This window comes from Camelus bactrianus, chromosome 16 (assembly GCF_048773025.1).
Source record: "Camelus bactrianus isolate YW-2024 breed Bactrian camel chromosome 16, ASM4877302v1, whole genome shotgun sequence".
NCBI classification, from domain to species: domain Eukaryota; kingdom Metazoa; phylum Chordata; class Mammalia; order Artiodactyla; family Camelidae; genus Camelus; species Camelus bactrianus.
This window is the reverse complement of record NC_133554.1, coordinates 41,012,482-41,035,893: the sequence shown is the minus strand read 5'-3', so window position 1 is coordinate 41,035,893 and position 23,412 is coordinate 41,012,482. Positions and strand designations below refer to the sequence as shown.

The window sequence follows — 23,412 nt, the reverse complement described above, 5'->3', positions numbered from 1 at the left end:
TGCTGGTGCAGACTAGACTTTCTATGTCTGAGGGTGACAGATGTTGCCCAGATGAGAGCAGAATGAGGTTCTGGGATGGTGGCCCTCTAGGTCCCTGGCCCAGGTGGAGTGTGCCACCTATGCTGTTGGGCACTTCATTTACTCTGCTGCAAAGTAGAGTGGGTTTCTTGGAACTGATTTCAGAAAACATGCTCACCCTGCTCTCACTGGTTCATCCTTCCTCACCTGCCTCTCCCAACACCTTAGTCTTCAGCCTTGGTCCCGGGTTAAGCTATCGAAAAATGTCACCACCTCTTCTCTCTGCCCCACTTCTCCCCAGGTCCCCATGGTAACCTCTGTCCCTGCCCCCAACACACACACCCCTGAGGAACCCTGAACTGTCAGACTTGCCCACATCTGTCCTTCTCACATGCACAACCATTGTGGGTGTCGTGACACAGCCACCTTCATCTGCAGGCGGGGAAACCAAAGCTCGGAGAAGTGGTGTGACCCCTCTGAAGTTGCACAGGCAGCTGTGGTGTCATGCAGGATCAGAAACGGGAATGGGGTCAAGACCTGGGTTCGAATTAGAGTTCTAGCTCTACCCACATAGGAGTCTCAGTTGTCTGTAAAATACAAATAATATCCCAATTCACAAGATTATTGTGAGAGAACAATTGTAAAAAACCAAATCCAAAACAAAGCAACACTGTTACCCAATTCTTCATTCTGATTAATGTAGCCCTGGGGCTGGATCTCAGGGCTCCTGAGACTCTCCAGGGATCCCCCTGTTCCTCCTCCTGTTTGTGGGTCATGCCCACCTCTCCCCTTCGCCCTTAAGTCTTCACATACTCCTACCCCTGCCTCCCTCTGCAGGGAGCCGTGAGTCCAGCAGTGATTGAGAGGCGGGAAGGGGAAGTGGGGGTGCTCTCCCTCCTCTTGACCCCAGTCAGGATATGGCCGCTCTGGGCCCAGCCCTGACCCGCTGGGTGGAAACAGGAAATATGTGAGACTTGGTGTGCGCTGGTCTCTGCGCCTGGCTCCACGGCTGATAAGGGCCATTGTGTGGCCGCCGGGGATGATCCTGCCCTGGATAGATGTGCTTCCCGGAGGAAGGAAGGAAGCTTTGCTGGCCTTTCCGGGGCGGGGGAAGCTGAAGGGAGGGAAGGAGGGTGCCAGGGAGAAGGTGCCTGCCTGAGGGGCTGTCAAGGCCAATGCAGGCCCACTGGACTCCACCCCTCCTGTGCCAGCATCTTCCTCTGGAAAGGTCGCTTTCCCCATCCACTTCCCCCTTCTCACTTCCTATAAGGAATGGCTGGAGACCCAAGGGCTCAGTCCCAGGCCAGGAAAGTGTCAGCTGTGATTTAGCAACAATAAAGATAGAAAAACAGGAACATTTGGGGGCAGGGAGCACCTGAAGGTGCTATGGAAAAGTAAGGGGCAAACAGGACTAAGGCTACCCACCACCAAGCCACCCAGGGACAACCATCCCAAGCGTTTGAGGCTCCAGAGGAGGATGGGACAGGGGCATCCTCACAGTACCCTCCTGCTTCTCCAGCCAGCCCCCTGTGCCCAACATGGCCAGCCCTCAGCAGCCCTGGCTTCTCAAACTAGTAGGGGCACACCCACTACTGCAGCAGGAGGCAAGCTGGGGGGACATGCAGGACTGGCAGTGCCTACTAATGGATCCTCTTGGATTAGGGCATGACATACATTGTGTTTTGAGGAGTGGTCACAGTGTTCTCAGGCCGACACCAGTGAGAGGGTAGTGGGAGGCTGGGCCATGGAGCTGCTGGGGGGAAAGGCCTCCTACCCTTTGACCTGGAGTCCAGTGTCCCCCACGGGTGGCTACATCAGCTCCTCTGGTTACCTGGGACAACAGGCATTTCCTCCATCCCTCAGCCCCTCCTCTTCCTGCCCCAACCCAGCTGGGCCAAGAGGCCTCCCAATCAGACCTGGGCTGCTCCAGCTGTGTCCTGAGGCACTGGACCAGACACCTCCCCTGGGGCTGGAGTGGAAGCTGAACCAAGTGGCCATCCCGGCGGAGACCAGATTCCTGGCCCCAGGAGCCGCTAGAGCCAGCAGGCCAGCAGGCAGGCTTTTGCTCAGAGGCCCCAGTGCTCAGCACGCTGGCTATCCACAGGCGGAATGGCGCTGCAAGTGGAGCTGATACCCACTGGGGAGATCATCCGTGTGGTTCATCCCCACAGACCCTGCAAGCTTGTAAGCTGGGATGCTCTGGGCTGGGAGGAAGGGTGGCAGTGTCTCCCCAGGGCCCAGCAGCCCCCTCTCAAGGAAACCTCTTGGGAAAGAGGTAAGCAGCGGGGAAGAGTTCTGATCCTTGGGAGGACAGGAATAGACTGGACAAGAAGGGGATAAATGGAAGAAAGACGCAAGAGTTAAGCCCACTAGGAGCAGGGTGTTTCAAAGCAGCGATCTGGGTTTGAATCCTCTCTCCTCCAGCTCCCTGATCCTCAGTGGGATATGAACTGGGCTAATACCTAGGTGACAGGGCTGCTCTGAGATCGAAGGACCAGTGCATGTAAAGCTCCAGGTGCAAAGTACAGGCTCAGTTAATGCCACCCCTTTCCCAGTGTGGTCTGAAGAACTGGGACTGGCCAGCTCAGAGCAAGCGTTGGGGGGCAGGGGAGGAGGGTGAAAGGAGAGAGGTAGTCACAAATAGGGAAGAACTGACTAGCCTGGCACGCAGGGGAGGGTCAGGTTTTCGGGTTTACTCTGAGGATGCAAAGGAACCCTAGGATGAGCCCCGTAAAGACGCACCCACCCACCCATCACTGCAGCGAGTGGGCCGGGTCTTCAGCCGAAGAAGGGTGCGTGTGTGTGCGTGTGTGAATGACTGATGCGCCTGGTCCCCTGGAGCTGGCTGCGGAGTGTGCCCCACCAAGCCTCCGCGGACAAGGGCGCGGGCAGGGGCCGGGGCCGGCCTGGCGGGGCGGGGCGGGAGGGTGCGCGCGCGCGCGCCGGAGCCCGGGCCCTGCCTGGGATGACGACAGGCAGCGGCCGGCCCCGGGCGGGCCCTGGGCGTGGAGAGCGTGCCGGGGCCGCGGACTCCGGAGCCGGCCACGCCACCCGGCCCAGCCCCCGCCAGCGCACCCGAAGAACCGAGCCGGTGGGTACGCGGGGCGCGGACGCGGGGTGGGCCGCAGCCACGTGGCCCTGGGGGGCTTCCAATGGCGGGCGGGATTGGGGAGAGAGTTAGAGGCCCGGTGGCAAGCCAGGCCCCGAGCTACCCTGAGGGAAGCGGGGGTCGCCGGCCCACGGATCGCGGGGGCCGAGTCGGCTCAGTCCAGCCCGTGCGGGATTCCAGGACCCGGTGGCGCCGGGACTTGACCTGGTGGAGGCTTAGCTTACTTGCCGGTAAAGTTAGGGAGGGGAGGAGCGGCTGGGGTCGCGGGACCGGGGCACCCTGAGCGCCCTTCGGGCCCCTCCGGCAGCCAGCTCTGCCTCAAGGTTCCGGAGAAGCGGCCCGGGCCCCGCCCCTTCCCGTTCCCCGCCCCCGGACCCAGCAGCGCCAGACGCCCCCTGCGAGTGAGTGTGGCGGCTGGGGGGCTCCGAGATGAATGAGAGAATGAATGGCTGGCCCACGGCCTATGCAACGCCCGTCACGTTCCAGCCTCCTGCTCACACTCCCAGGCTCTGTGATTCATTCATTCATTCAGGCGTCCAAGAGGGGTTATTGAGCCCCCACTGTGTGCCAGCCCGGGTGTACGCCCCTAGCGGGAGCAGTCTCCTGGGAGAGACTGACAAGGAAACGTTCGCTTAGAGCAGAATGCGATAAAGGGGGGGGGGGGCTGTGTTTCGGGGAGTTAGAAAGGGGTTCTGGAGGAAGTGATACCTGAGCTGAGTCTTCAAGGATGACTAAGAGTCAGTCAGGTGGGGAGGGGGTTGGGTACGCAGGACAAGGAAGCTGCAGGTGCAAAGGCGAGAGGCTTAGAGGGCCACACGTGGCTGGTGGCAGAGGCGGGAACAGCTCCTCCTGTCTGTGTGTGGTGGTGAGCGAGGCGTGGGGAGAGCAGGGACTGGAGAGGGCTACCGCTGTGGCCACACAGGAAGGCAGGAACAGTGGGATAAACTGAGGACAAAGGAGGCTGCTGGAGTCCTCAGGGCAAGAAGCAGTGGATGTGCTTGGCACATGGTTGGGTGCCCTATAAACCTTTACTCTATTAATATGAGATGTTAATTGATTGGATTTGCATTTGTAAATCCCACAGGCTGCTGTGGGAAAATGGATCACAGGGAGGATGGCAGGGAGGCCAGTTTGGAGGCTGCTTGCCTGATCCAGGGGCAGAGCAGTGATGGAGGAGCAGAGGGGAGGTTTTTGCAGGTGTTGACTCCTTGGTGGGAGGAGTAGAGGGAGGAGGGCAGGCCTTTTGATGTCAGGCAGGGATGACTAGCTGAAGGTGTCTCCCTCCTGTAGACATTACAGGATGCTGAACAAGGAGGATAGGTTAGAGGGCAAGGTGCTTTGTTAGCTTCTGCTGGACCGCCAGGCAGAGGTGTCTGGCAGTCCAAAGACCCAAGGTTCTGGAGAGAGAGTGTACAGCCCTTGACTAGGGCCCAGTGAACTATCACGTAGGACCCCTAAGTCCTCCACTTTCCTCTCCATTCCCCCTTACAACAGTTCCCTTGAATCTGGAACAGTCTTTAGTTGGGCAGCTTGGGCCCAGACCTAAGATATGTGTGATAAATAGAAGTTTACCTGTTTTGTGCCCAGCATGTGCTGAGGGTGAGACCGTATGGTTCTTTCTCTGACTCAACCATCCATGAGACTGCCTCATTGGAAATCAGCCTACAGCTGCAGTCTGGGGGTCCTCAGAACACTCTCCAGACATGCATAGCCCTGGGCTGGGGAACACTGCCCTCCCCACTTCTCTAGAGGTCAGGCTTGGGGGCACCTGGCCCATACTAAGTAATGGGCATTGGATGACCCAGGTCTGCTGGGCCTGCCTATTCCCACCTTATTGGAAACTCCTCCCCAGGTGGGAGGATACCCAGAGGGTGCCTTGGGAAATAAGTCCTGTGTCGCTCAGGGGCCATGGCTGCACCCCCGCCGGCAGCCAGCCCCTAGGTCTAGGGCCATGCTGGGGGCCCAAGCGTCATGGGCCACTCCCTTTAGCTGCTATTCCTAAGGCCTACAAGTCAATAGTCACAAAACACCGCCAGGGGTGGGTGGTAGGCACTGCAGCCACGGGTTCACTGAGGAAGGTCACAGCCTGGCAGGTACCATGTTAATCCTTACAAAGAAGCTGGGAAATCCACCAGCCCCAGGCAGGCCTCTCCCTCAGGGCAGCCCTGCAGCAGTAGGGAGTGGTAGAGTTCCCGGTTCCAATCCCACCTTTTCTTTTACTAGTCCTGGGAGCTTGAACATGTCATTCACAGGCCCAGCCTGTTTCCCTGTCTGTAGAATGAGGGCAATAATACAGACCTCATGGCTCGGCAGGAGGCATTGAAGGGAGTACACAGAAGACAGTGCTCGGAACGTAAGAAGCGCCTGGTGCTGCAGCCTTGCCCGCGGTGTCTCTCACACCCTTGGTCCCCTGCCTCACTACCCCCTCTCCGGACTGGCGCTTCCGTCCAGTGAGGCGGGGTGGGCGATGGTGGTGGCAGGGGTTGTGGTCTGGACCAGGGGGCCTGCCCTCCGCCCCGCCTGACAGCGGAGACACCCCCTCCTTCCGCCGCCGGGCGGCGGCTGTGGGGGCGCCAGCGGGCATCCCGGGAATGTAGCGGCGCGGCTTGGGCGGGGGGTGGCCCGCCGGACCCCTCCGCACGCAGATTCTCCTCATTCCAGCCGCTTGACGCGGCGGCGGGCGGGGCGGACACTGCGGCGGCGAGGCACCGCCCCCTTGTCAGCTCCTCCCCTCGGGTCCACGGGTGGCGGCGAGCAGCACCATTCAGGTCCCGGTACCCCCCCGGAGCCGAGCTCCTGGTGGAGGCCGCTCGAACCCCTTCCTCCAGTCTTCCAAGGCCCTCCTCACCACGGGTGTGCTGGTGGCTGAGTCCTCCCCGCGCTCCCTCTCCTTTCTGCATTTTTCACCAGGGGGCATCGCGGAGGGGGCCTCCTCCCCCCCTGAGCCTGCGGAAGCCGTTGGCACTTAAGATTCCCCCATGCTCCGCTCCCACCCATTTCCCAGCTGCGCGCGGTGGCACCCAGTCCCCTCGCCCTCTCCGGAGGGCCTCATCTCCCAGCTGGCGCCCCCGCCACGGTGTCCCTCTGGCCGCGGCTCTGGCCAGGCTGTTGTTCTCGAGGTAATGAGCCTTCTCCACGTGGCTGCAGCCCGCACCTGCCGCAGCCTAACTCCCTCCCCAGGGAGCCTGTGTCCGAGGGTGGGGCGCGCTGGGGCTTTGGGTCCCAGTTCTGTTTTTGTCCCCACGGACAAGTCAGCATCCGCTTCATGTTCCTTATCTGTCAGCTGGGGCACAGGTAAAGTTCGAGAGCTCTTTGTAACTGGCAGACCGACACGCCTGAGGGGCTTTCCCCGCCAGATAAGAAGTGTAACCTATTTGGCCCAGGACATGGCTCTTAGTAGGGTCTGCTCCAAGCGTGTGCGAAAGAGTGGCTGAGAGAGGGAAGTGTTTATTGAGGGCCTGGGAGGTGCCTTGGCACCTTACCTTAGCCTTCTCAACCGCCCTTTGAGATAGGTATTAGCCTCATTTGAAGGATGAAGGAAGGGCTCCCAGAAGTTAAGTGACCTGCTGGCAGTCATGCAGCTTGGGAGAAGCGGCCCAGCCTTTTGGAAGCACTAGCCGTTACACCCCCACCGGAGCTGGGATCGGACCAGAGCTGGTCCCGCAGACTGCCGCTGCTCCCCACCCCAAGAGCCCAGCGAGGGTGGGGCTGCTGGGGGCTGGCTGGTTTGGATAGAGGGAAGGCGTCTGGGCGGAGAGTGTGGAGGAATTCAAGGAAAGAGAGGGAGGCCCCCTCGAGAAGAGAGAGATGAGGAGTCCCTGGGTACAGGGGCCTTGGTCGGGGTATCCGGGATAAGGAAGAAGGGTATTGCCCCACATTCTGGAAGTCGGACGTGGATTTCCCAGATGGAAAGCTGAGCCCTGCACGGAGGCCAGGCACACACCGCGCTAGGCAAAGGCACCCTGTAGTCGTCTCCGTCCCTGGGGCGCGCGCTCTCTTCTGACCTGGGAACCTAAAGAGATTTTCTTGAAACTTAAATATGCTAGGCCCACCCCCCAGAGTGTACAGAGGTGGACAGTGTCCCGCACGGAGGCTCCGCCCGCCTGGGCGCGCCGGCCGTATTTGGACATTTCGTTCTATTTTTAACTTTCCCGGGACTCTAGGCTGGGGTGAGGTTGGGGGAGGGAAGTCCTGCTTCCTCCGGGACCCACGGGCCTCTGCTTAGTGAATCCAGCGCCTGGACTAGTGCGTAGTGTAGACACAAGCCCGGAAGTGAGTTCCTGGTCGGTGTAGACGCGGCGGCCGCGCGGGTTCCGGGCCCCACCCTGGAACCAAAGACGTCCCTCCTGGAAAACCTGACTCAGGAGGGGCCCCTGCCCGACAGGGAGCTCCGCCCCCGCAGCCCCCGCCCCCATACGCCCCCACCCCGTCCTGAGATCCCCCATGGTTGCTGCCCACCCCCACCAGCTGGAGAGGGACCGCCGAGTCCCAGCGCGGAGGGAGGCGGGGGCGCCCGGGGAGTCCCGCGCTTCCGAGGCTCGCGGAGGGGGCGGAACGGGGGGCGGGCCGGCCCCTCCCTCGTGACGCCGCCGCCGCCGCCGCCGCCGCCACCGAGCCCCGGGCCGAGAGCACGGGCAGCGGAGCAGGGCGCCAGGCCGGCAGGGCAGGATGCGCTACCGGGCATCGGTGAGCGGGGGTGGTGGGCGGGGCGGGGGTCCCGGGCGTCCCTCCTGGCCGCGCGGCGCCGCCTCGGCCCCGCCAGGAAGCGGGCGCGGCCCAGGAATTTCGGATGGAAAAACGTCCCGGAAAGTTGCAGGGGGAGGAGGCCGAGGCAGGGAGAGCCGCGGGGCGCTCGGACCCGGGCCGCGCTCATAGCTCCGGGGAAAGGCTGAGAGCGCCATGACCCGTCACCCAGAGGGCGGGGGGGGGCAGCTTGAGCCAGATTTGGCAACAGGACTAGGGGTGGCGGAGGAGGGGAGCTGTGAGGGACGGGCCTTGGAGAGGCAGGCCGCTGGCCAGACCCAGAGGGGTGCCAGGGCAAGAGATCTGGGTGGTCTGAGGTTGGAGGAGACCTGGTGCGATCCCTCCCACCACTGCCGCCACCTTGCTCTGCTCTGACCCTTGACACTCTCGGTGTCAATTTCCTAGAGCCCTTAGACCCTCTTTGAAGAATGTGGTGTGGGGTGAGGGCCTTGTTGAGCTCGTACTTCTCCTCACCCTCTGACGGGCTCAGGAGGCAGCTGTGCTTTCCCTGGTAAAACCCCCACCCCCTTGAGACTTCTCCCCCCTCTCAGTGGAGGAGGGTGTCTGGGGAGCCCAGCAGCAGCTGGAGGGGAGGGCGTGGTTCAGCTGTGGGAGGGAGGGCCCCCCTTCTGGGGTGGGTGCCCAGCTCAGCTGGGATGGGAGGCCCCCCTGGGGGAATCCCTCTCCTATGGCTTGTGGTGACCTTTTGCTAGGTCCCTAGACGCTCTTCCCCTGGGGATTTTGATGGTTGCGGGTGGGAGAGATGGCCCCACCCTGCCTGTAGAATTCACTCTGAGCCATTTGTCTTACAAAGTACCTGTCACACGTGGCCCAGAGCTAAGGGACTTGAGGTCACCTGGTCTACCTCAACTCCTTGAGAAGGAAGCAGCCCAGAGAGAGGAGGAGTTTTTGTCCAAGGTCAACAGAGTGTTCTCTTATTCTCATGACCCCCCCTTCTCTACACAAAACCAGTGTTTTCCTGGATTCAGTGGCCTTGTTCCCATGTCCTCTGGGTCCTCTGTGCTCCAGTGTCCTGTGTTCAGGTCCCATGTGCCCGTGGTCTTGGTTCTGGGACCTGTGTCCTCAGTGTTCCATGTGCTGGATTCCTGCGATCTAGGCCCACTGTTCACAGCATGGTCCATCTCCTGGGTGTTCTCTCTGTTCTGTGTCCAGGCCCCCTGTGTCCATGTGCCCCTGGTTGTCCTGTCAGTCCCGCAGGCTGTGGTGGAGGGGGAGAAGTGGCCTTCCCTTACCCTGCTGCCTCTAACTCTCTCCCGTGACCCATCCCTGCAGGCCCTGGGCAGTGACGGGGTGCGGGTGACCATGGAGAGTGCACTGACTGCCCGCGACCGGGTAGGGGTACAGGATTTCGTGCTGCTGGAGAACTTCACCAGTGAGGCAGCCTTCATCGAGAACCTGCGGCGCCGCTTCCGGGAGAACCTCATCTACGTGAGGCCCGAGTGGGAAGATGGCGGGTGCTGGGGGCACAGGTGCGGGGCTGAGGGGGGAAGAGGCTCAGTCGCCTTCAGGAGAAACTTCTGACCCTCCTCTCACCCCCAGACCTACATCGGCCCCGTCCTGGTCTCTGTCAACCCCTACCGGGACCTGCAGATCTATAGCCGACAGCACATGGAGCGCTACCGTGGCGTCAGCTTCTATGAGGTGCCTCCCCACCTGTGAGTGACCCCTCTATCTCCACGAGATGGCCCCACCTGACCTCCCACTTGAGATGAATCGTGATTCACATCTGTGAGGAATGCCACAATCCCTCAGTCCAGAGTGACCCCTGTCCCCACCCACGGTGAACCTCTCTACTCCATCTGGGCAGGACCTCCCTGGCCTCCACCCCAACTCACACCCATGACTTATTCCCCCAACTCACCCTGGGCATGGCCACCCAACCTGAGTGACCCTCTGAGCCCCACCTCTGAGGGACTTCCCAGCTCTACCTTTGAGTGGCTCCAACCTCCACCTAAATGACCTCCAATCCCCCCACCCCCACCCATGAGTGGTCCCCTCAAGCCTTCATCTGAAAGTGACCCCCATCCTCAGCTGTGAACAGTCTCCCTTGACCCACACCTTTCAGGGTTCCCCCAATCCCATCCTCAAATGTACACCCAACTTCCACCTGCAAGTGGACTCCAACCAGACATGAGTCCCCCCCATGTAAGTCCTACCTGTGGGGCTCCCACCCCTGCACCCACTTGCCTGCCCCCCTATCACCTAAGCTCCTGATGAGCCTCTGCCCTAGGTTTGCGGTGGCTGACACTGTGTACCGGGCACTGCGCACGGAGCGCCGGGACCAGGCAGTGATGATCTCTGGGGAAAGTGGGGCAGGCAAGACAGAAGCCACCAAGCGGCTGCTGCAGTTCTATGCTGAGACCTGCCCGGCCCCTGAGCGGGGCGGTGCTGTGCGAGACAGACTGCTGCAGAGCAACCCGGTGCTGGAGGTGAAGGGACAGCAGCATAGGGAGGGGAGGGGCAGGGAGAGACTGCCGGACATCCTTCACACCCCCGTCTATTCCTAGGCCTTTGGAAATGCCAAGACCCTCCGGAACGATAACTCCAGCAGGTTTGGGAAGTACATGGACGTGCAGTTTGACTTCAAGGTACCTGTGCGTGGGTCAGGGCAGGCCGAGTGGGATCCCGTTTCAGTAGGCGCCCGCTGGCCAGGTCTTTGGCACCAGCAAATATTTAATGAGTGCCTACTATGTGCCAGTTACTGTTTTAGGTGCTGGCGGTACAGCAGTGAAACAAGACAGAAATCCTGCCTCCAGGCCGATAGACAGTAAACAGAAAAATGTAATTTAGATGACAGCTGTCATGGCAAAAACTAAGATGAAGTAAGGGGAGGGGGAAGTTGCTATTTTAAATAAGGCAGATGGGGTAGGCCTCACTGAGAAGGTGGCGTTTTGGTAAACCTTGACGGAGATAGGGCAACAAGCTATGCAGATACCTGGGGAGAGTAGGCACAGTGCATCGCCAGTGCAAAGGCACTGAGACAGGAAGTTATTTGGTGTGTTGGAAGACAGCAAAGAGGTCAGAGTGGCTGGAGAAGAGAGCAAGAGGCCAAGGAATAGTAGAGGATGCTAGTGGGGAGGGTATAGCTCAGTGGTAGAGTGCGTGCTTAGCATGCACGAGGTCCTGTGTTCAATCCCCAGTACTGCCACTAAAATAAATAAACAAATAAATAAATAAACCTAATTATTTCCCCTTTCAAAAAAAAAAAAAAAGAGGAAGAAGGAGACTATATGGTGCAGGCTCTTTCAGGTCTTTGTAAGGGCTTTTTCTTAAAGCTCTGAGTGGAAGGGAGGCCATCAGAGGGTTTGAAACAGAAGTGTGTCATGATGACTTTCCTCTTTAAAAGATTCTTCTGGTTTCCCTGGTCCGCCTGGTTCGCCTACCATCTCTTCTCTACAAAGCAGCCAGAGCGATCCAGGGAATTAGAGCCCAGGAGCGCAGGGGAGGGAGGGGAAGGTGGGCTCTGTCCCCAAGCCTCCTGAACAGTCACTACATCCTGCCCTGCCTACAGGGTGCCCCCGTGGGTGGCCACATCCTCAGTTACCTCCTGGAGAAGTCCCGGGTGGTGCACCAGAATCACGGGGAGAGGAACTTCCACATCTTCTACCAGCTGCTGGAGGGGGGCGAGGAGGAGACACTGCGCAGGCTGGGCCTGGAACGGAACCCCCAGAGCTACCTGTACCTGGTGAAGGTGCGTAGTGGGCGGGCCGGGCAGGTGCCACCCAGGGAGCCCAGCGCCAGGGCTGGTAATCCAGCTTGCCCTTCCTCCAGGGCCAGTGCGCCAAAGTCTCCTCCATCAATGACAAGAGTGATTGGAAGGTTGTTAGGAAAGCCCTGACAGTCATCGACTTCACAGAGGATGAAGTGGAGGTGAGGCCTCTGCTGGGGACCCTCCCTTTCCTCCTGTCACACCTGGGAAATCTTGGTCCACCTCTGCAGCCCGTTTCCACTCTAGGTCCCTTCCTCTCCAATGCTTTACCACCTGTTCTCTGCTCCTTCTCACCTTTCACATCTGCCCTCGTGGGGCTCTCAGCTCTTTCTGAAACCCCTACCTGCCCCTCCCTGTTCCCCCAGGACCTGCTGAGCATCGTGGCCAGTGTCCTGCATCTGGGCAACATCCACTTTGCTGCCAATGAGGAGAGCAATGCCCAGGTCACCACCGAGAACCAGCTCAAGTATCTGACCAGGGTGAGCGGGGTGTGCAGAGGGCGAGGGCAGAGCAGCTGGGGTGGGGGTGGGGGTGCATCCTCACCCGGCCCACCCCTCCTCCCGTGGCAGCTCCTTGGTGTGGAAGGCTCAACATTGCGAGAAGCCCTGACACACAGGAAGATCATCGCCAAGGGCGAAGAGGTGAGGCCCAGCCTTTGCCAGAAGGTGGGGTGAGGGGGCAGGTGTTCCAAGGCGGCCCCCATTCCCATTGTCCCTCCCTTCCCCTGGTTTGTTCAGCTGGTCCTCTTAGCAATGCTGGAAGGTGGTAGCTCAGAAAGAGAAGTGAGTGAGGAAGAGAGTGAGGCTAGAAGCAAGACTCTCACCTCCAGCAAGAAGGCCTCCTGTTTCTATACCACCTTCCCTCTGGTGTGGCCACTGTGTCCTCTCACATCCACCCTATCCTCACCCCACTTTCACTGGGAGGAGGGAGGGCAAAGGGGTCCGCTTCCTGAGCCCAAAAGGGCAGGGAGGGGAAGGGGGCTGCCTTTATTTATCTCCCTGTGTCACCTTACACCTGTAGCTCCTGAGCCCGCTGAACCTGGAACAGGCTGCATACGCACGAGATGCTCTCGCCAAGGCCGTGTACAGTCGCACCTTTACCTGGCTGGTTGCGAAGATCAACAGGTCGCTGGCCTCCAAGGTGAGGGCTTGACACTTGCTGCTTCCAAGGCGGCAGGGAGGGCCATCCAGAAAGGCCCGGGGCTGGGAGCTGGCAAACATTGGGACCCATGCTCTCAATTTACTGGCCCTAGGACACTGAGACCCCAAGCTGGAGGAGCACCACGGTCCTTGGGCTCCTGGACATTTATGGCTTCGAAGTGTTTCAGCATAACAGGTCAGTGCCCCTCTGTCTCCGGCCTGTCTCTCCTCCTGTCTCCCCTGTCCTGGTCCCTCTCCTCTTCCCCTGGCCTCTCATTCCTGCCAGTGACTTCCCAGCCACCTTGGGTCTTGATCTGTGTTTCTTCCCTTAACTGCGCTGGGGCCCGCCCCTCCCCTGCTCCTGGCCCCATGTCCCCCTGAGCTGCTGAGGGCTCTTCTGCTTTCCTCACAGCTTTGAGCAGTTCTGCATCAACTACTGCAATGAGAAGCTGCAGCAGCTCTTCATCGAGCTCACCCTCAAGTCGGAACAGGAGGAGTATGAGGCAGAGGGCATCGCGGTGAGTGTCAGCCTGCAGGTGTCCCCACGTGCCGTGGAAGCCCAGGCATCAGTCTCTTCAAGAGAGGGGCCAGGACCCCGTGATGATGCTTTCCTCCCTTTCGGCCCCTCAGTGGGAGCCTGTCCAGTATTTCAACAACAAGATCATCTGTGACCTGGTGGAGGAGAAGTTCAAAGGCATCATCTCCATTTTGGTGAGTTGTCTGTTCCTCCAAGGCCTTGTGTTGGGGGCTGGGTGGGATGACATCACCCCTTCCCCCTTGCTCTCCTGGCCTGTCCAGAGGGCCAGAGTTTGAACTGGGCAGGACAGGGCTGTGTGTGGAAGGTAAGGTGAGGTGCTGGCCAGGTCTAGAGGCTGTATCTGGGAAGCTCGTTGTAATATGCTCCTTTCCTCTGTGTCTGCATCTCCCATGGGGGCCTCTGAGTTCTGGTGCTCTCCAGTCCTTCCCCTGTACACCCCTCACCCTCTGCTACCACCCCCTGCCTGCCCAGGACGAGGAGTGTCTGCGCCCCGGGGAGGCCACGGACCTGACCTTCCTGGAGAAGCTGGAGGACACAGTCAAGCACCATCCGCACTTCCTGACGTGAGTGGGGCTGCAGGGCTATCTTGGAGTAGAGTCTGTGGGAGCTTGGGATTCCCTCCCCCCACACCATAAAACCCCAGCCACAAGCAGATGACTGGGGTGGTGTTAGTGAGGGATAGACACACAAGGCCGCAGCTTGTGGTGCATCCACAGAGTAAGAACCTAGGAGTGTGGCTTCCTCCTTATTCCTTGTTTTTTTTTCCTCCTTATTCTTTATTGAGAATGAAGCTTGCTAAGATTTTTTTAGCTTCCTTATTTGGAAATTGCTTTTTTTTTTTAATGGAGGTACAGAGTATTGAACCCAGGACCTCGTGCATGCTAAACACGCACTCTACCACTGAGATATTTCCCTCCCCCTCCCACTCCCCCGAAATTGCTTTTTATTTGAGGAATTCCCTAAACTGGGGAGAGGGGAGAAAAGAAACCAGCCCCTCCTCCTGGCTGGGCCCTGTGTATTTTGATGTCATCTCCTCTAACCTGAAGCAACCCCCGGAGGAGATTTTTTACTGAGGCTCAAAGAGGTGAGGCCATTTGCCTGAGGTTATTTCCCAGCATGTAAATCCAGAGCCGAGATTCCGTCCCAGGGCTGTGGATGCCAAAGCCCTGAGAATTTTTTTTTTTTTTTTTTTTGCTTAAGAGAATATTAAAAAACTTTTTCTGATGGTAAAAGTAATGTTGCTCATAAGTGAAAAATTGGAAAGTGTGCAAAAGCCACCTGTCATCCTGTCTCCCAGAGGTCACCACTGTTAACAGTTTGAGGCATTTTCTTCCTGCTTTTTTCTATACTTTTTTTTTTGTCATTGAGAACTTATTGTGGATAAGGCTCAGGATCGTGTTATATCCCGAGTATCTTCCTGTATCATCAAACAGAAAAATCTCCTCAAAACTTCCTCCAGCAGCTCTAATGCACAGAGCTAATGCGTGGCTCTCACCCAGCCCTTGGGGGCCCTGGCCAGCTTCCAGGTTTCTGCCAGGGTTAACAGTGTTGCCCTGAATATCTCTGTGCCTTAAATCTCTGCCTGTATCTCTGGTTAGTTGCTTGGGATCGTTCTCAAAAGTAGAAAATGGGCTAAAGGGTATAAACATGCTGAAGATGCAAGTAATCTCTTGGGGCAGATTCCATTCTTAAAATGTAGCGGGCAGCAGTCAGCCCTCTGAGCAGAGCCGTGCAACAGCCAAAGGCGAGCCAAGGAGCCCTCCACCCAGTGTGCCCTGGCTTAGGTCTCTATCCTGGCACTGTGTGTTCCTGGTCAAGGCCATCTACCTCTGTGAGCCTCTATGATGGCCTCTGTGCAGAGAGGTGGCCTCACCCTCCAGCCTCTTACTGGATGCCTGGTTTCTCTCTTGAAGTCTCTTCAGCAGGCAGGGGGCATGGCTCAGGCCAGCAGTCTGCAGCTTCCTCTCTCTGTCACCCCCAGGCACAAGCTGGCTGATCAGCGTACCAGGAAGTCTCTGGGCCGTGAGGATTTTCGCCTTCTGCACTACGCTGGGGAGGTGACCTATAGCGTGACAGGTGAGGATCCTGGGGCAGGATCCCACAGTGGGTGGGGAGAGGGGCTCCCTCACCTCATATCTGCTTTCTCCTTACAGGGTTTCTGGACAAAAACAATGATCTTCTCTTCCGGAACCTGAAGGAGGTGTGGAGGACTAGGGGGAGGGCTCCAGATGTGGGCTGTGAATGACCTCAGCCCCAGGAATCTGACCGACCTGTCCCTGTGCTCTGACCCTGTTGCCCTGTCTGCCCTCACAGACCATGTGCAGCTCAGAGAATCCCATCATGAGCCAGTGCTTTGACCGGAGCGAGCTCAGTGACAAGAAGCGGCCAGAGACGGTGTGAAGACTGTGGGACCCGAGGGGTCGTGTGTGTGCACGGGAGCAGGACCTGTGCCTGCGTGAGCCCGGAAGTTGGCAGTGTGTGTGTGAATTTGTGTGTCCACTGGCACCTGGGTGCACATCTATGTGTCTGGGAGGCTGCCCATGGGTGCATATATGCCTTCGTCCATGTGTGCCTATGTGTGCACCGTCTCTAAGTGTGGAGCATGTGTATACCTGTGTCTGTGTAGGTGCTTGTGTGCATTCACTCCGCAGAAGACATTTGTAGCAGACACTGCTGGGCACTTAGGATACAAAGATGAGTAAGTGCTTTCATAGAAATGTGCACAGGGTGCTATGGAAACTTAGAATAGGGAGCAGCAAATTGAGGGAGCAGAAGATGGGAGGGAGTCAGGGAAGGCTTCCTGGAGGAGGATGCATCTGAGATAATTGGCAACGAGTAGGTGCTTGTCAGATAGACTTATGGAGGGGAACGGTAGGTGGCCAGAGGGCCCCATACAGATGCACAGTTCAAAAAAGACCAGGCGGGAAGTGACATTATCAAGGAGAGAAGCTGGGAAATACAGATGTGGCCAGTGGTGCCAGATGAGGGGAGAATTCCAGCGAGCTGTGGACAGAGGTGTGGCTGTTGGGCTTGGCAGGAGGAGGGCCAGGGTGGTCCCAGGAAGAGCAAGGTCATGGGGAGGTGGAAGCCAGAGTGCTGCAGGCTGAGACCTGTTGGCTGGGAGGCCGTAAAATCAGCGTGTTGCCCAGAGTCTGACTCCTTGGGACCCTGCCCTCTGCTCCCCACCCCATCCCCTCCCTCTCCCTGAGCATTCTCATCCTCCCTGCCTCAGTATCCCACTCCCCCCACCTCGTGAGGACACAAGCACTCCTGTCCAGGCTTCTCCAGGAAGCCACTGATCTCCTCCAAGTGGCCCCCCAGGCACTCCAGACTCCACTAGTCTGCAGTGGGCCCTGCTTGTAGCTCCCTGTGTACTCTGAACCTTTGCTCAGGCTGTCCTGCTGCCTGAATGCTTTCCCTCCTCTCTTCCTTCTGGCTGTTTCCTACCTATCCTTTAAATCTCAGCTGAAGGGTCATTTCTAGAAGGCCCTTCCTGATGCCCCCTACTCTACAGACTGGATAAGCTGCTCCTTCTTGTTGCTTCCAGAACCCCCAGGTATGTGCCCCTGGCATTAGTGGGACCATGATGGATTACAGGTCTTTGCTGAGGCGTCCGCTTCTCCCAGAGGCCTGAGATCTTTGAAGGTCCTGCAGCACAGTGGACAGGGATAATGGGTGAATGCATAGGAGTAGGACATGTTTAGGGAAGAGAAAGAATGTCTGCCAAAGAGAGATGCTGGATTGAGGTTGCAGGGAGACCTGAGCAGGAGTTTTAGAGGGGAGTGAGGTTCCTAAGCTGAGGTCACTGGCTCAGCCAGCGGGATGCAGGTGATTGTAGTCTGGCCCCTTCCTCTATTGTGAGGGAGGGGTGATAGGAGGAAGTAGTTGTGGGAACTGGTGCTGCTTTGCCCCAGGGAGGGGCATTGCAGAGGTCAGTGACCGCAGCCCAGCTCCTGCCAACCTTCTGTTCACCTTGGCTGACCAGGTGGCCACCCAGTTCAAGATGAGCCTCCTGCAGCTGGTGGAGATCCTGAAGTCAAAGGAGCCTGCATACGTCCGCTGCATCAAGCCCAATGATGCCAAGCAGCCCGGTAGGCCCTCCGCTCCATGGGCCCGTAGAGGCTGTGCCTGTCTGTTGGCAAAAGCCCACTGACCACTCTTGTCACCCCTCCCCCAGGCCGCTTTGATGAGGTGCTGATCCGGCACCAGGTGAAGTACCTGGGGCTGATGGAGAACCTGCGCGTGCGCAGAGCCGGCTTTGCCTATCGCCGCAAATACGAGGCTTTCCTGCAGAGGTAGGGGTGGGCCTGGCTCAGCACCAAGGAAAGGGGATCGGAGGGTTGGATCCTCCTAGATCCCCAGAGGGAGGACAGCAGATTCTCTGCCCTATTCAGAGAAGACGCTGAGGCTCTGAGCTTCTGTGTGACCCACGCCAGAGGCCTCTACATGCTGCATGCCTGGTGTTGAGCTTGGTAGAGCAAACACCAGTGGAGGCGAGGAGGGAGGGGCCAACCCCAGGCCCTGCTCTCTTAGAGTAGCTGGTCAGGGGTCCATGAGACATGCATCCACATGCCCATCACCAGAGGAGATGGTGAAAGTCTTTGAGGACAGTTTTTGATCAGCTCAGAAAGGATACAGCAGCGTTGTGGTTATCCCCGGTTAGGGGGTCTGGGGAGTTAATCAGGTGTGAATTCCATCTGTGCCACTTTCTAGCCTCATGGCCTTAGACAGATGAGAATTCTCATCTCACTTTTAAAATGGAATTGGTAACAGAGACCTCCCAGGCTTTCTGCAATGTGCGAGTCAGTGGGAGCCCCCAGCAGGTGCCCAGGAAAGCTGGTTTGGGCTCCCAGAGAAGGGCTCTGGCAGGCATGGTGGCTGGGTGCATCTCTGCTCCTCCTGTCCCCAGGTACAAGTCACTGTGCCCAGAGACATGGCCCACATGGGCTGGACGGCCCCAGGATGGGGTGGCTGTGCTGGTCAGGCACCTTGGCTACAAGCCAGAAGAGTACAAGATGGGCAGGTGAGTGGTGCCCATGCCTAGTGATTGAGGGGCACGAGGGTGGCAACTAGGGGCTGATCACTGCTGCCCTCCCAGGACCAAGATCTTCATCCGCTTCCCCAAGACCCTGTTTGCCACAGAAGATGCCCTGGAGATCCGGCGGCAGAGCCTGGGTAAGAGAGGGGCCCCACCCTTCCTGTTCCAGTGGGATCCATTCTGGGGAGCAGGAAAGAAATCACTGCATTTGGGTTTCTTCTCCAGGAAGCCTGCCACACCCATGTCCAGCTGCCCTCCTCCTTACCAGCTCCAGCCCCAGCACCCACCTCTCCTGCCCCTGGAAATACACTCAGTGTTTCCACGTTGCTTTATTCCCTCCCTTGCTCTTTCCTTTACTCTCCCTTCACTTATTTATCCTCTCAGTAGCTCCTTCAGTAATCCCCTCACTCATGCCCCAGATCTCTGGCCAGTTGACTTTCTCTCCTGACCACAGCCACGAAGATCCAGGCCACCTGGAGGGGCTTTCACTGGCGGCAGAAATTTCTCCGGGTGAAGCGATCAGGTTCGGGAGCCCAGGAGTCTTCAGGAGGGCTGGGACTGGGGCTAGGGTGGGCCACCATGGAGAAGAGATGGAGCTCAGCCGTCTGTGGTCTCCACAGCCATCTGCATCCAGTCTTGGTGGCGTGGAACACTGGGCCGGAGAAAGGCAGCCAAGAGGAAGAGGGCGGCACAGACTATCCGGCGGTGAGCCCTGGGGTGCCGTGAGGGGGAGTGCAGAGCAGGGTGTTGGGGGGGTCCGTTACCAGGCTTCTCACCCCCACCCCCAGCCTCATCCACGGCTTCATCCTGCGCCACGCACCCCGTTGCCCCGAGAACGCCTTCTTCCTGGACCACGTGCGCACCTCTTTTTTGCTCAACCTGCGGCGGCAGCTGCCCCAGAATATCCTGGACACTTCCTGGCCCACGCCCCCACCTGCCCTGTGTGAGGTCTGTGGGCCCTCCCTGCTGACCTGGGGACCATCAGTGCGCTCGGTGGAGGGGGCTCTAATAGTCATGTGACCAGAGGAGCCACCAGGGAAGAGAGGGGAACTGGAGTTGGGTGGGCCATGAGGAATGAGGCTCTTTACAGGAATGAAAGGTTGTCCAAGTTGAAGGGGTGTCACTTAGGTCAAGACCCAGCGGGCTTATGCTTGTCATCTTTAGAGGGAAGGGAGCCAGGCTGCTGGGTGCCCTGACCTCACTTGCACCCACAGGCCTCGGAGCTTCTGCGGGAATTGTGCCGGAAGAACATGGTGTGGAAGTACTGCCGGAGCATCAGCCCGGAGTGGAAGCAGCAGGTGCGGAGCCAGGGGCAAGTGGGGGGACTAGTTGGGGAGCAGCAGGTACCACCTTAACAGTGCTGGCCTGGAGGGCACTTTACTCTGATTGATTTACAATGCAATCTCAAATGGATCCCAGTCCCTGTTTGGCCTTGTGTACACAGCTGAGGCTGGAGTAGATTTTGGGTGGCAAATGGGGTTCACTTTCTAGACCAGCTTCACTGAACTGGTAGAGGCTGCCTAGAGCCTTGTGTTCAAAAGGCTGTAGCTTTGTCTGATCGAGTGGTTCCAAAGAGACATTGGTGGCTGATGTGCCTTGTATTCACCAGCTCAGTACTGGATGATGCTAAGGGACCCACCTGCTCAGTTAACCTGTAGGAGTCTGAAGTATTAGCAATCATCCCAGTCAGAGCTGAACCTCAGGGGCTCCAGGGCCTGATATGATGGGGAGTTGTCCCCAGAGTCAGGCCTGGACCCACAGTGTTGTAATGACTCCCCTGGGGAGCCCTCTGCCTTGGTTGGTGGGGATGGGAGTGAGGGAGAAAGGGCTAACGGGGAGCGTTGGTGGCAGGGCTCCACCTCCTGGTGCTGGGGCCATAGAGAGGGGTTTCTGAGGCTGGGCCTGCCCCTACCATGATGGTCCCCATCCCTCTGACAGCCCCACTCCCTGCCCTTGTCTCCTCAGCTGCAGCAGAAAGCCGTGGCTAGTGAGATCTTCAAGGGCAAGAAGGACAATTACCCCCAGAGTGTGCCCAGGCTCTTCATCAGCACCCGGCTTGGTGAGCCCCTGATTTTCCAGCACTCAGATCCTCCATCACCATCCAGTCCTCTCTCTCCACCTCTGACTTCCCCTTCCTGCTCTGGGTTGCAGGTACAGATGAGATCAGCCCCAAAGTGCTGCAGGCCCTGGGCTCTGAGCCCATCCAGGTGAGACCCTGCCTGTAGCCCTCAGCCCTGCATGGTTCTGCTGCCCAAGGGCTGGATGGGGGGTCAGCGCCTGGGCAGAGGGTAAGAGCTTATCCCTGGATCCCCCTCCCCTGCCCTCTGTCCCCAGTACGCCGTGCCAGTTGTGAAATATGACCGCAAAGGCTACAAGCCCCGCTCTCGGCAGCTGCTGCTGACGCCCAATGCCGTGGTCATCGTGGAGGACGCCAAAGTCAAGCAGAGGATTGATTACACCAACCTGACAGGTAAGCCAGAGTCGAGGGCTGTGTTGGGAGGGTCCCTGCTCTGACCCTTGATCCCTGACCTCTGCCCTTTCCCCTCAGGGATATCGGTCAGCAGCCTAAGTGACAGCCTCTTTGTACTGCATGTACAGCGTGAGGACAATAAGCAAAAGGTGCCCCTTGGGGGACTGGGAGGCAGGGAGGGGGTGGGTTCTCTAGCTCTGGGCAGGGCCTGACCCTTGCCCCTGTCTGGGCCCCCCAGGGGGACGTGGTGCTGCAAAGTGACCACGTGATTGAGACACTGACCAAGACAGCCCTCAGTGCTGACCGTGTGAACAACATCAACATCAACCAGGGCAGGTGAGGCAGGGGGGGCTGGGGGCTGGGGGGGCCATGTGTGCACGGCGGCCAAGCCTCACACACCGCCTTCCCTCCAGCATCAGTTTCGCAGGGGGCCCCGGCAGGGATGGCATCATCGACTTCACACCCGGCTCGGAGCTGCTCATCACCAAGGCCAAGAATGGGCACCTGGCTGTGGTGAGTGGGGCCTGGCAGCAATGCCCTGCTTCCCAAGTGAGAGCCCCAGGGGCCTCAGTGAGCCTCTGGTGGCCAAGCCTTCCTCCCTTGGCAGTGCTTGGGAGATCTAGAGGGCACCATACACCCCCTTCATCCCATTGTCCATTGAGGACCAGAGAGGGGACCATTTGAGCCCTCATAGTGCAGAGGGTCATAAAGATGGCAGCATGGGGAGGTAGGGGAGACCCAGGGGGATGGGGGTGTGCTGAGTGGGAGGAGAGGCCCACTCTGGCCTGGGCAGGGAGTCCTGTGGGAAGAGGGTTGGAGCCTCCAGTACCGAGGCCTCTAGCCTTCCCCCGCCCTCCATGTACTATGACACATCTAACCCATGAAGATGGATGCCTGAAACACCTCTGTCTGCTTCCTGCTCACCACTTGCCTTCTCCCCCGGCCCTCACAGGTGGCCCCCCGGCTGAACTCTCGGTGATGAAGGTGCCCACTGGACCCCCCTCCTGCCTCCCAATGCTTTGCTCATCCCCCGTCCCCTTCCCAGTTACCAAAGACTCAAGCTTCCAGACAGGGACCCAGGGACACCTCAAAGCCCACTGACAAACTCCCACCTCCTGCTCGCCCCTCTCTTGAGGGAGCAGCAGGGACCAGGGAGCTGCCCCAGGAGTGGGCCAGGCCGGGCCACAGCAATAGGAAGGCCGGGGCCAGAGGCAGCCACGCCAGCCCCACTGCCAATGCCAAATATTTGAGAGAAGGGAATTTTTGCTGAGGTTTTCTCTGAGATTTTTTGATGCTTTATAGGAAACTATTTTTTAAAAAAGCCATTTTCCCACCCCAAGACACACTGGATGTGTTTTCCCTGACTCCAACAGGGCAGGGAAGGTAGCTGAGAGGGTGCGTGGTCTGGGCCCTGGTGCCCTCTTCCCTGCCCAGGCCTCCCTCTCCTCCTTGTTCCCTTGGCACCTTGTCTGTCTGTCTCTCTGCCTGCCCACCTGTAGCCTTTGCAGCCCACTCCGATATCCCACTGGGGGCTGAGACCACCCTTGCCTGCCCCCTTCTCCTGCCTTAAAAATGCCCTTCTAATACCATCCCAGCCTGAGGGCATCCTGGAGTGGGGATAGGACTCTTAGACCATAGAATTTGGAAGACTCTGAGAGATGATCTAGTCTAGCCTCCTGGTGTGACAGAGCAAGAGACAAGAGGCCCAAAGAGGGGAAGGGACTTGCCCAAGGTCACCCATCAGGTTGGGGCAAAACCAGACTGTAGCCCTGTCCTCAGCATACCTCACTGCCTTTCCCAGGGATGGGGGCGCCCCATGAAACAGGCTCATGTCTTAAGGATGCATGTGGCTCCCTGACCAGCAATCACCCTTGGGGGCCACCAGGTGGGAGGAGCACTCCTGCCTCCTGAGTCCATGCCTTAGGATGACAAACACCCTGCCCATATACTTTGGCCCCAATTCAAGGACTTAGGGCCTTTACTGGCTCCGGACCCCCTCCCAATCTGGGGAGCCTGGGGAAGGGGGCCTTGGGAGGAGCTGCAGGGGCATCACCTCTTTCTGCTGCTTCTCCCCCCACTCATCCCCACCTCCCTAGAGGGCCTGGGGGCTTCCCAGCTGCCCCTGCCCTCCTGGGGGTCTCAGCCCACTGCTGACACTTCTGCAATCCAGAGAAACACTAAATAAAGCAATATGTGTTTGCCAACATTGATCTCCTTGTGAATGTCAGGAAAGGGAGAGGACCCCTAGGAGGCAACCAGTGGTCTTACAGTTTTTGCCTGGTCCCCAGAAGGAAGGAGGCAGGGCTCCCTCCCCGGGGAAGAGAGCGGGAGTGACCAGTAGCTGCAACATGGCCTTGCTCGTTCATTGATTGTCTATGGAAGGGCCACTCCGCCTGGCCCAGTGCTGTGGGCTGGGGGAAGAAGCATCACACAGGCCCTGTTGGTAAGGCTGCTGGATGGAAATGCAGCCCAGTATGGGAAGTACGGGCAGCAAGGGCACACTGACAAGAGACTGAGACACGTGGGTGTGAGGGATTGCAAACACTTCACAGAGAAGACGACATCTGAGGTGGGTCTCAAAGGATGGTCTCCATATCTGTTGCAAGTGACAAATCCAGTTCAAACTG

General features: G+C 58.5%; 1 protein-coding gene across 3 annotated transcripts; it reads left to right on the top strand.

Annotated features, from left to right (window-relative positions):
* The first annotated feature begins 1,944 nt into the window (after positions 1–1,944).
* MYO1C (myosin IC) lies at positions 1,945–22,989 on the top strand. 3 transcript variants are annotated; one of them, XM_010958209.3, is made up of 32 exons: positions 1,945–2,202; positions 9,164–9,319; positions 9,431–9,546; positions 10,122–10,320; positions 10,399–10,479; positions 11,403–11,582; positions 11,663–11,761; positions 11,966–12,079; positions 12,170–12,241; positions 12,621–12,740; positions 12,853–12,935; positions 13,152–13,257; positions 13,370–13,450; positions 13,749–13,840; positions 15,259–15,353; positions 15,431–15,477; positions 15,591–15,671; positions 17,263–17,368; positions 17,455–17,572; positions 18,187–18,300; positions 18,376–18,452; positions 18,770–18,838; positions 18,936–19,020; positions 19,104–19,263; positions 19,530–19,613; positions 20,281–20,374; positions 20,467–20,522; positions 20,650–20,785; positions 20,864–20,934; positions 21,024–21,121; positions 21,199–21,298; positions 21,738–22,989. In XM_010958209.3, exons 1-32 carry the CDS (start codon positions 2,128–2,130, stop codon positions 21,762–21,764), a joined length of 3,192 nt encoding a protein of 1,063 aa, XP_010956511.1. In that variant the 5' UTR covers positions 1,945–2,127; the 3' UTR covers positions 21,765–22,989. The 3 variants fall into 3 exon arrangements, with proteins under 3 accessions (XP_010956511.1, XP_074199310.1, XP_074199311.1); XM_074343209.1 differs by lacking the exon at positions 1,945–2,202 and adding an exon at positions 2,959–3,109; XM_074343210.1 differs by lacking the exon at positions 1,945–2,202 and adding an exon at positions 3,951–7,813.
* The last annotated feature ends 423 nt before the right edge of the window (positions 22,990–23,412 follow it).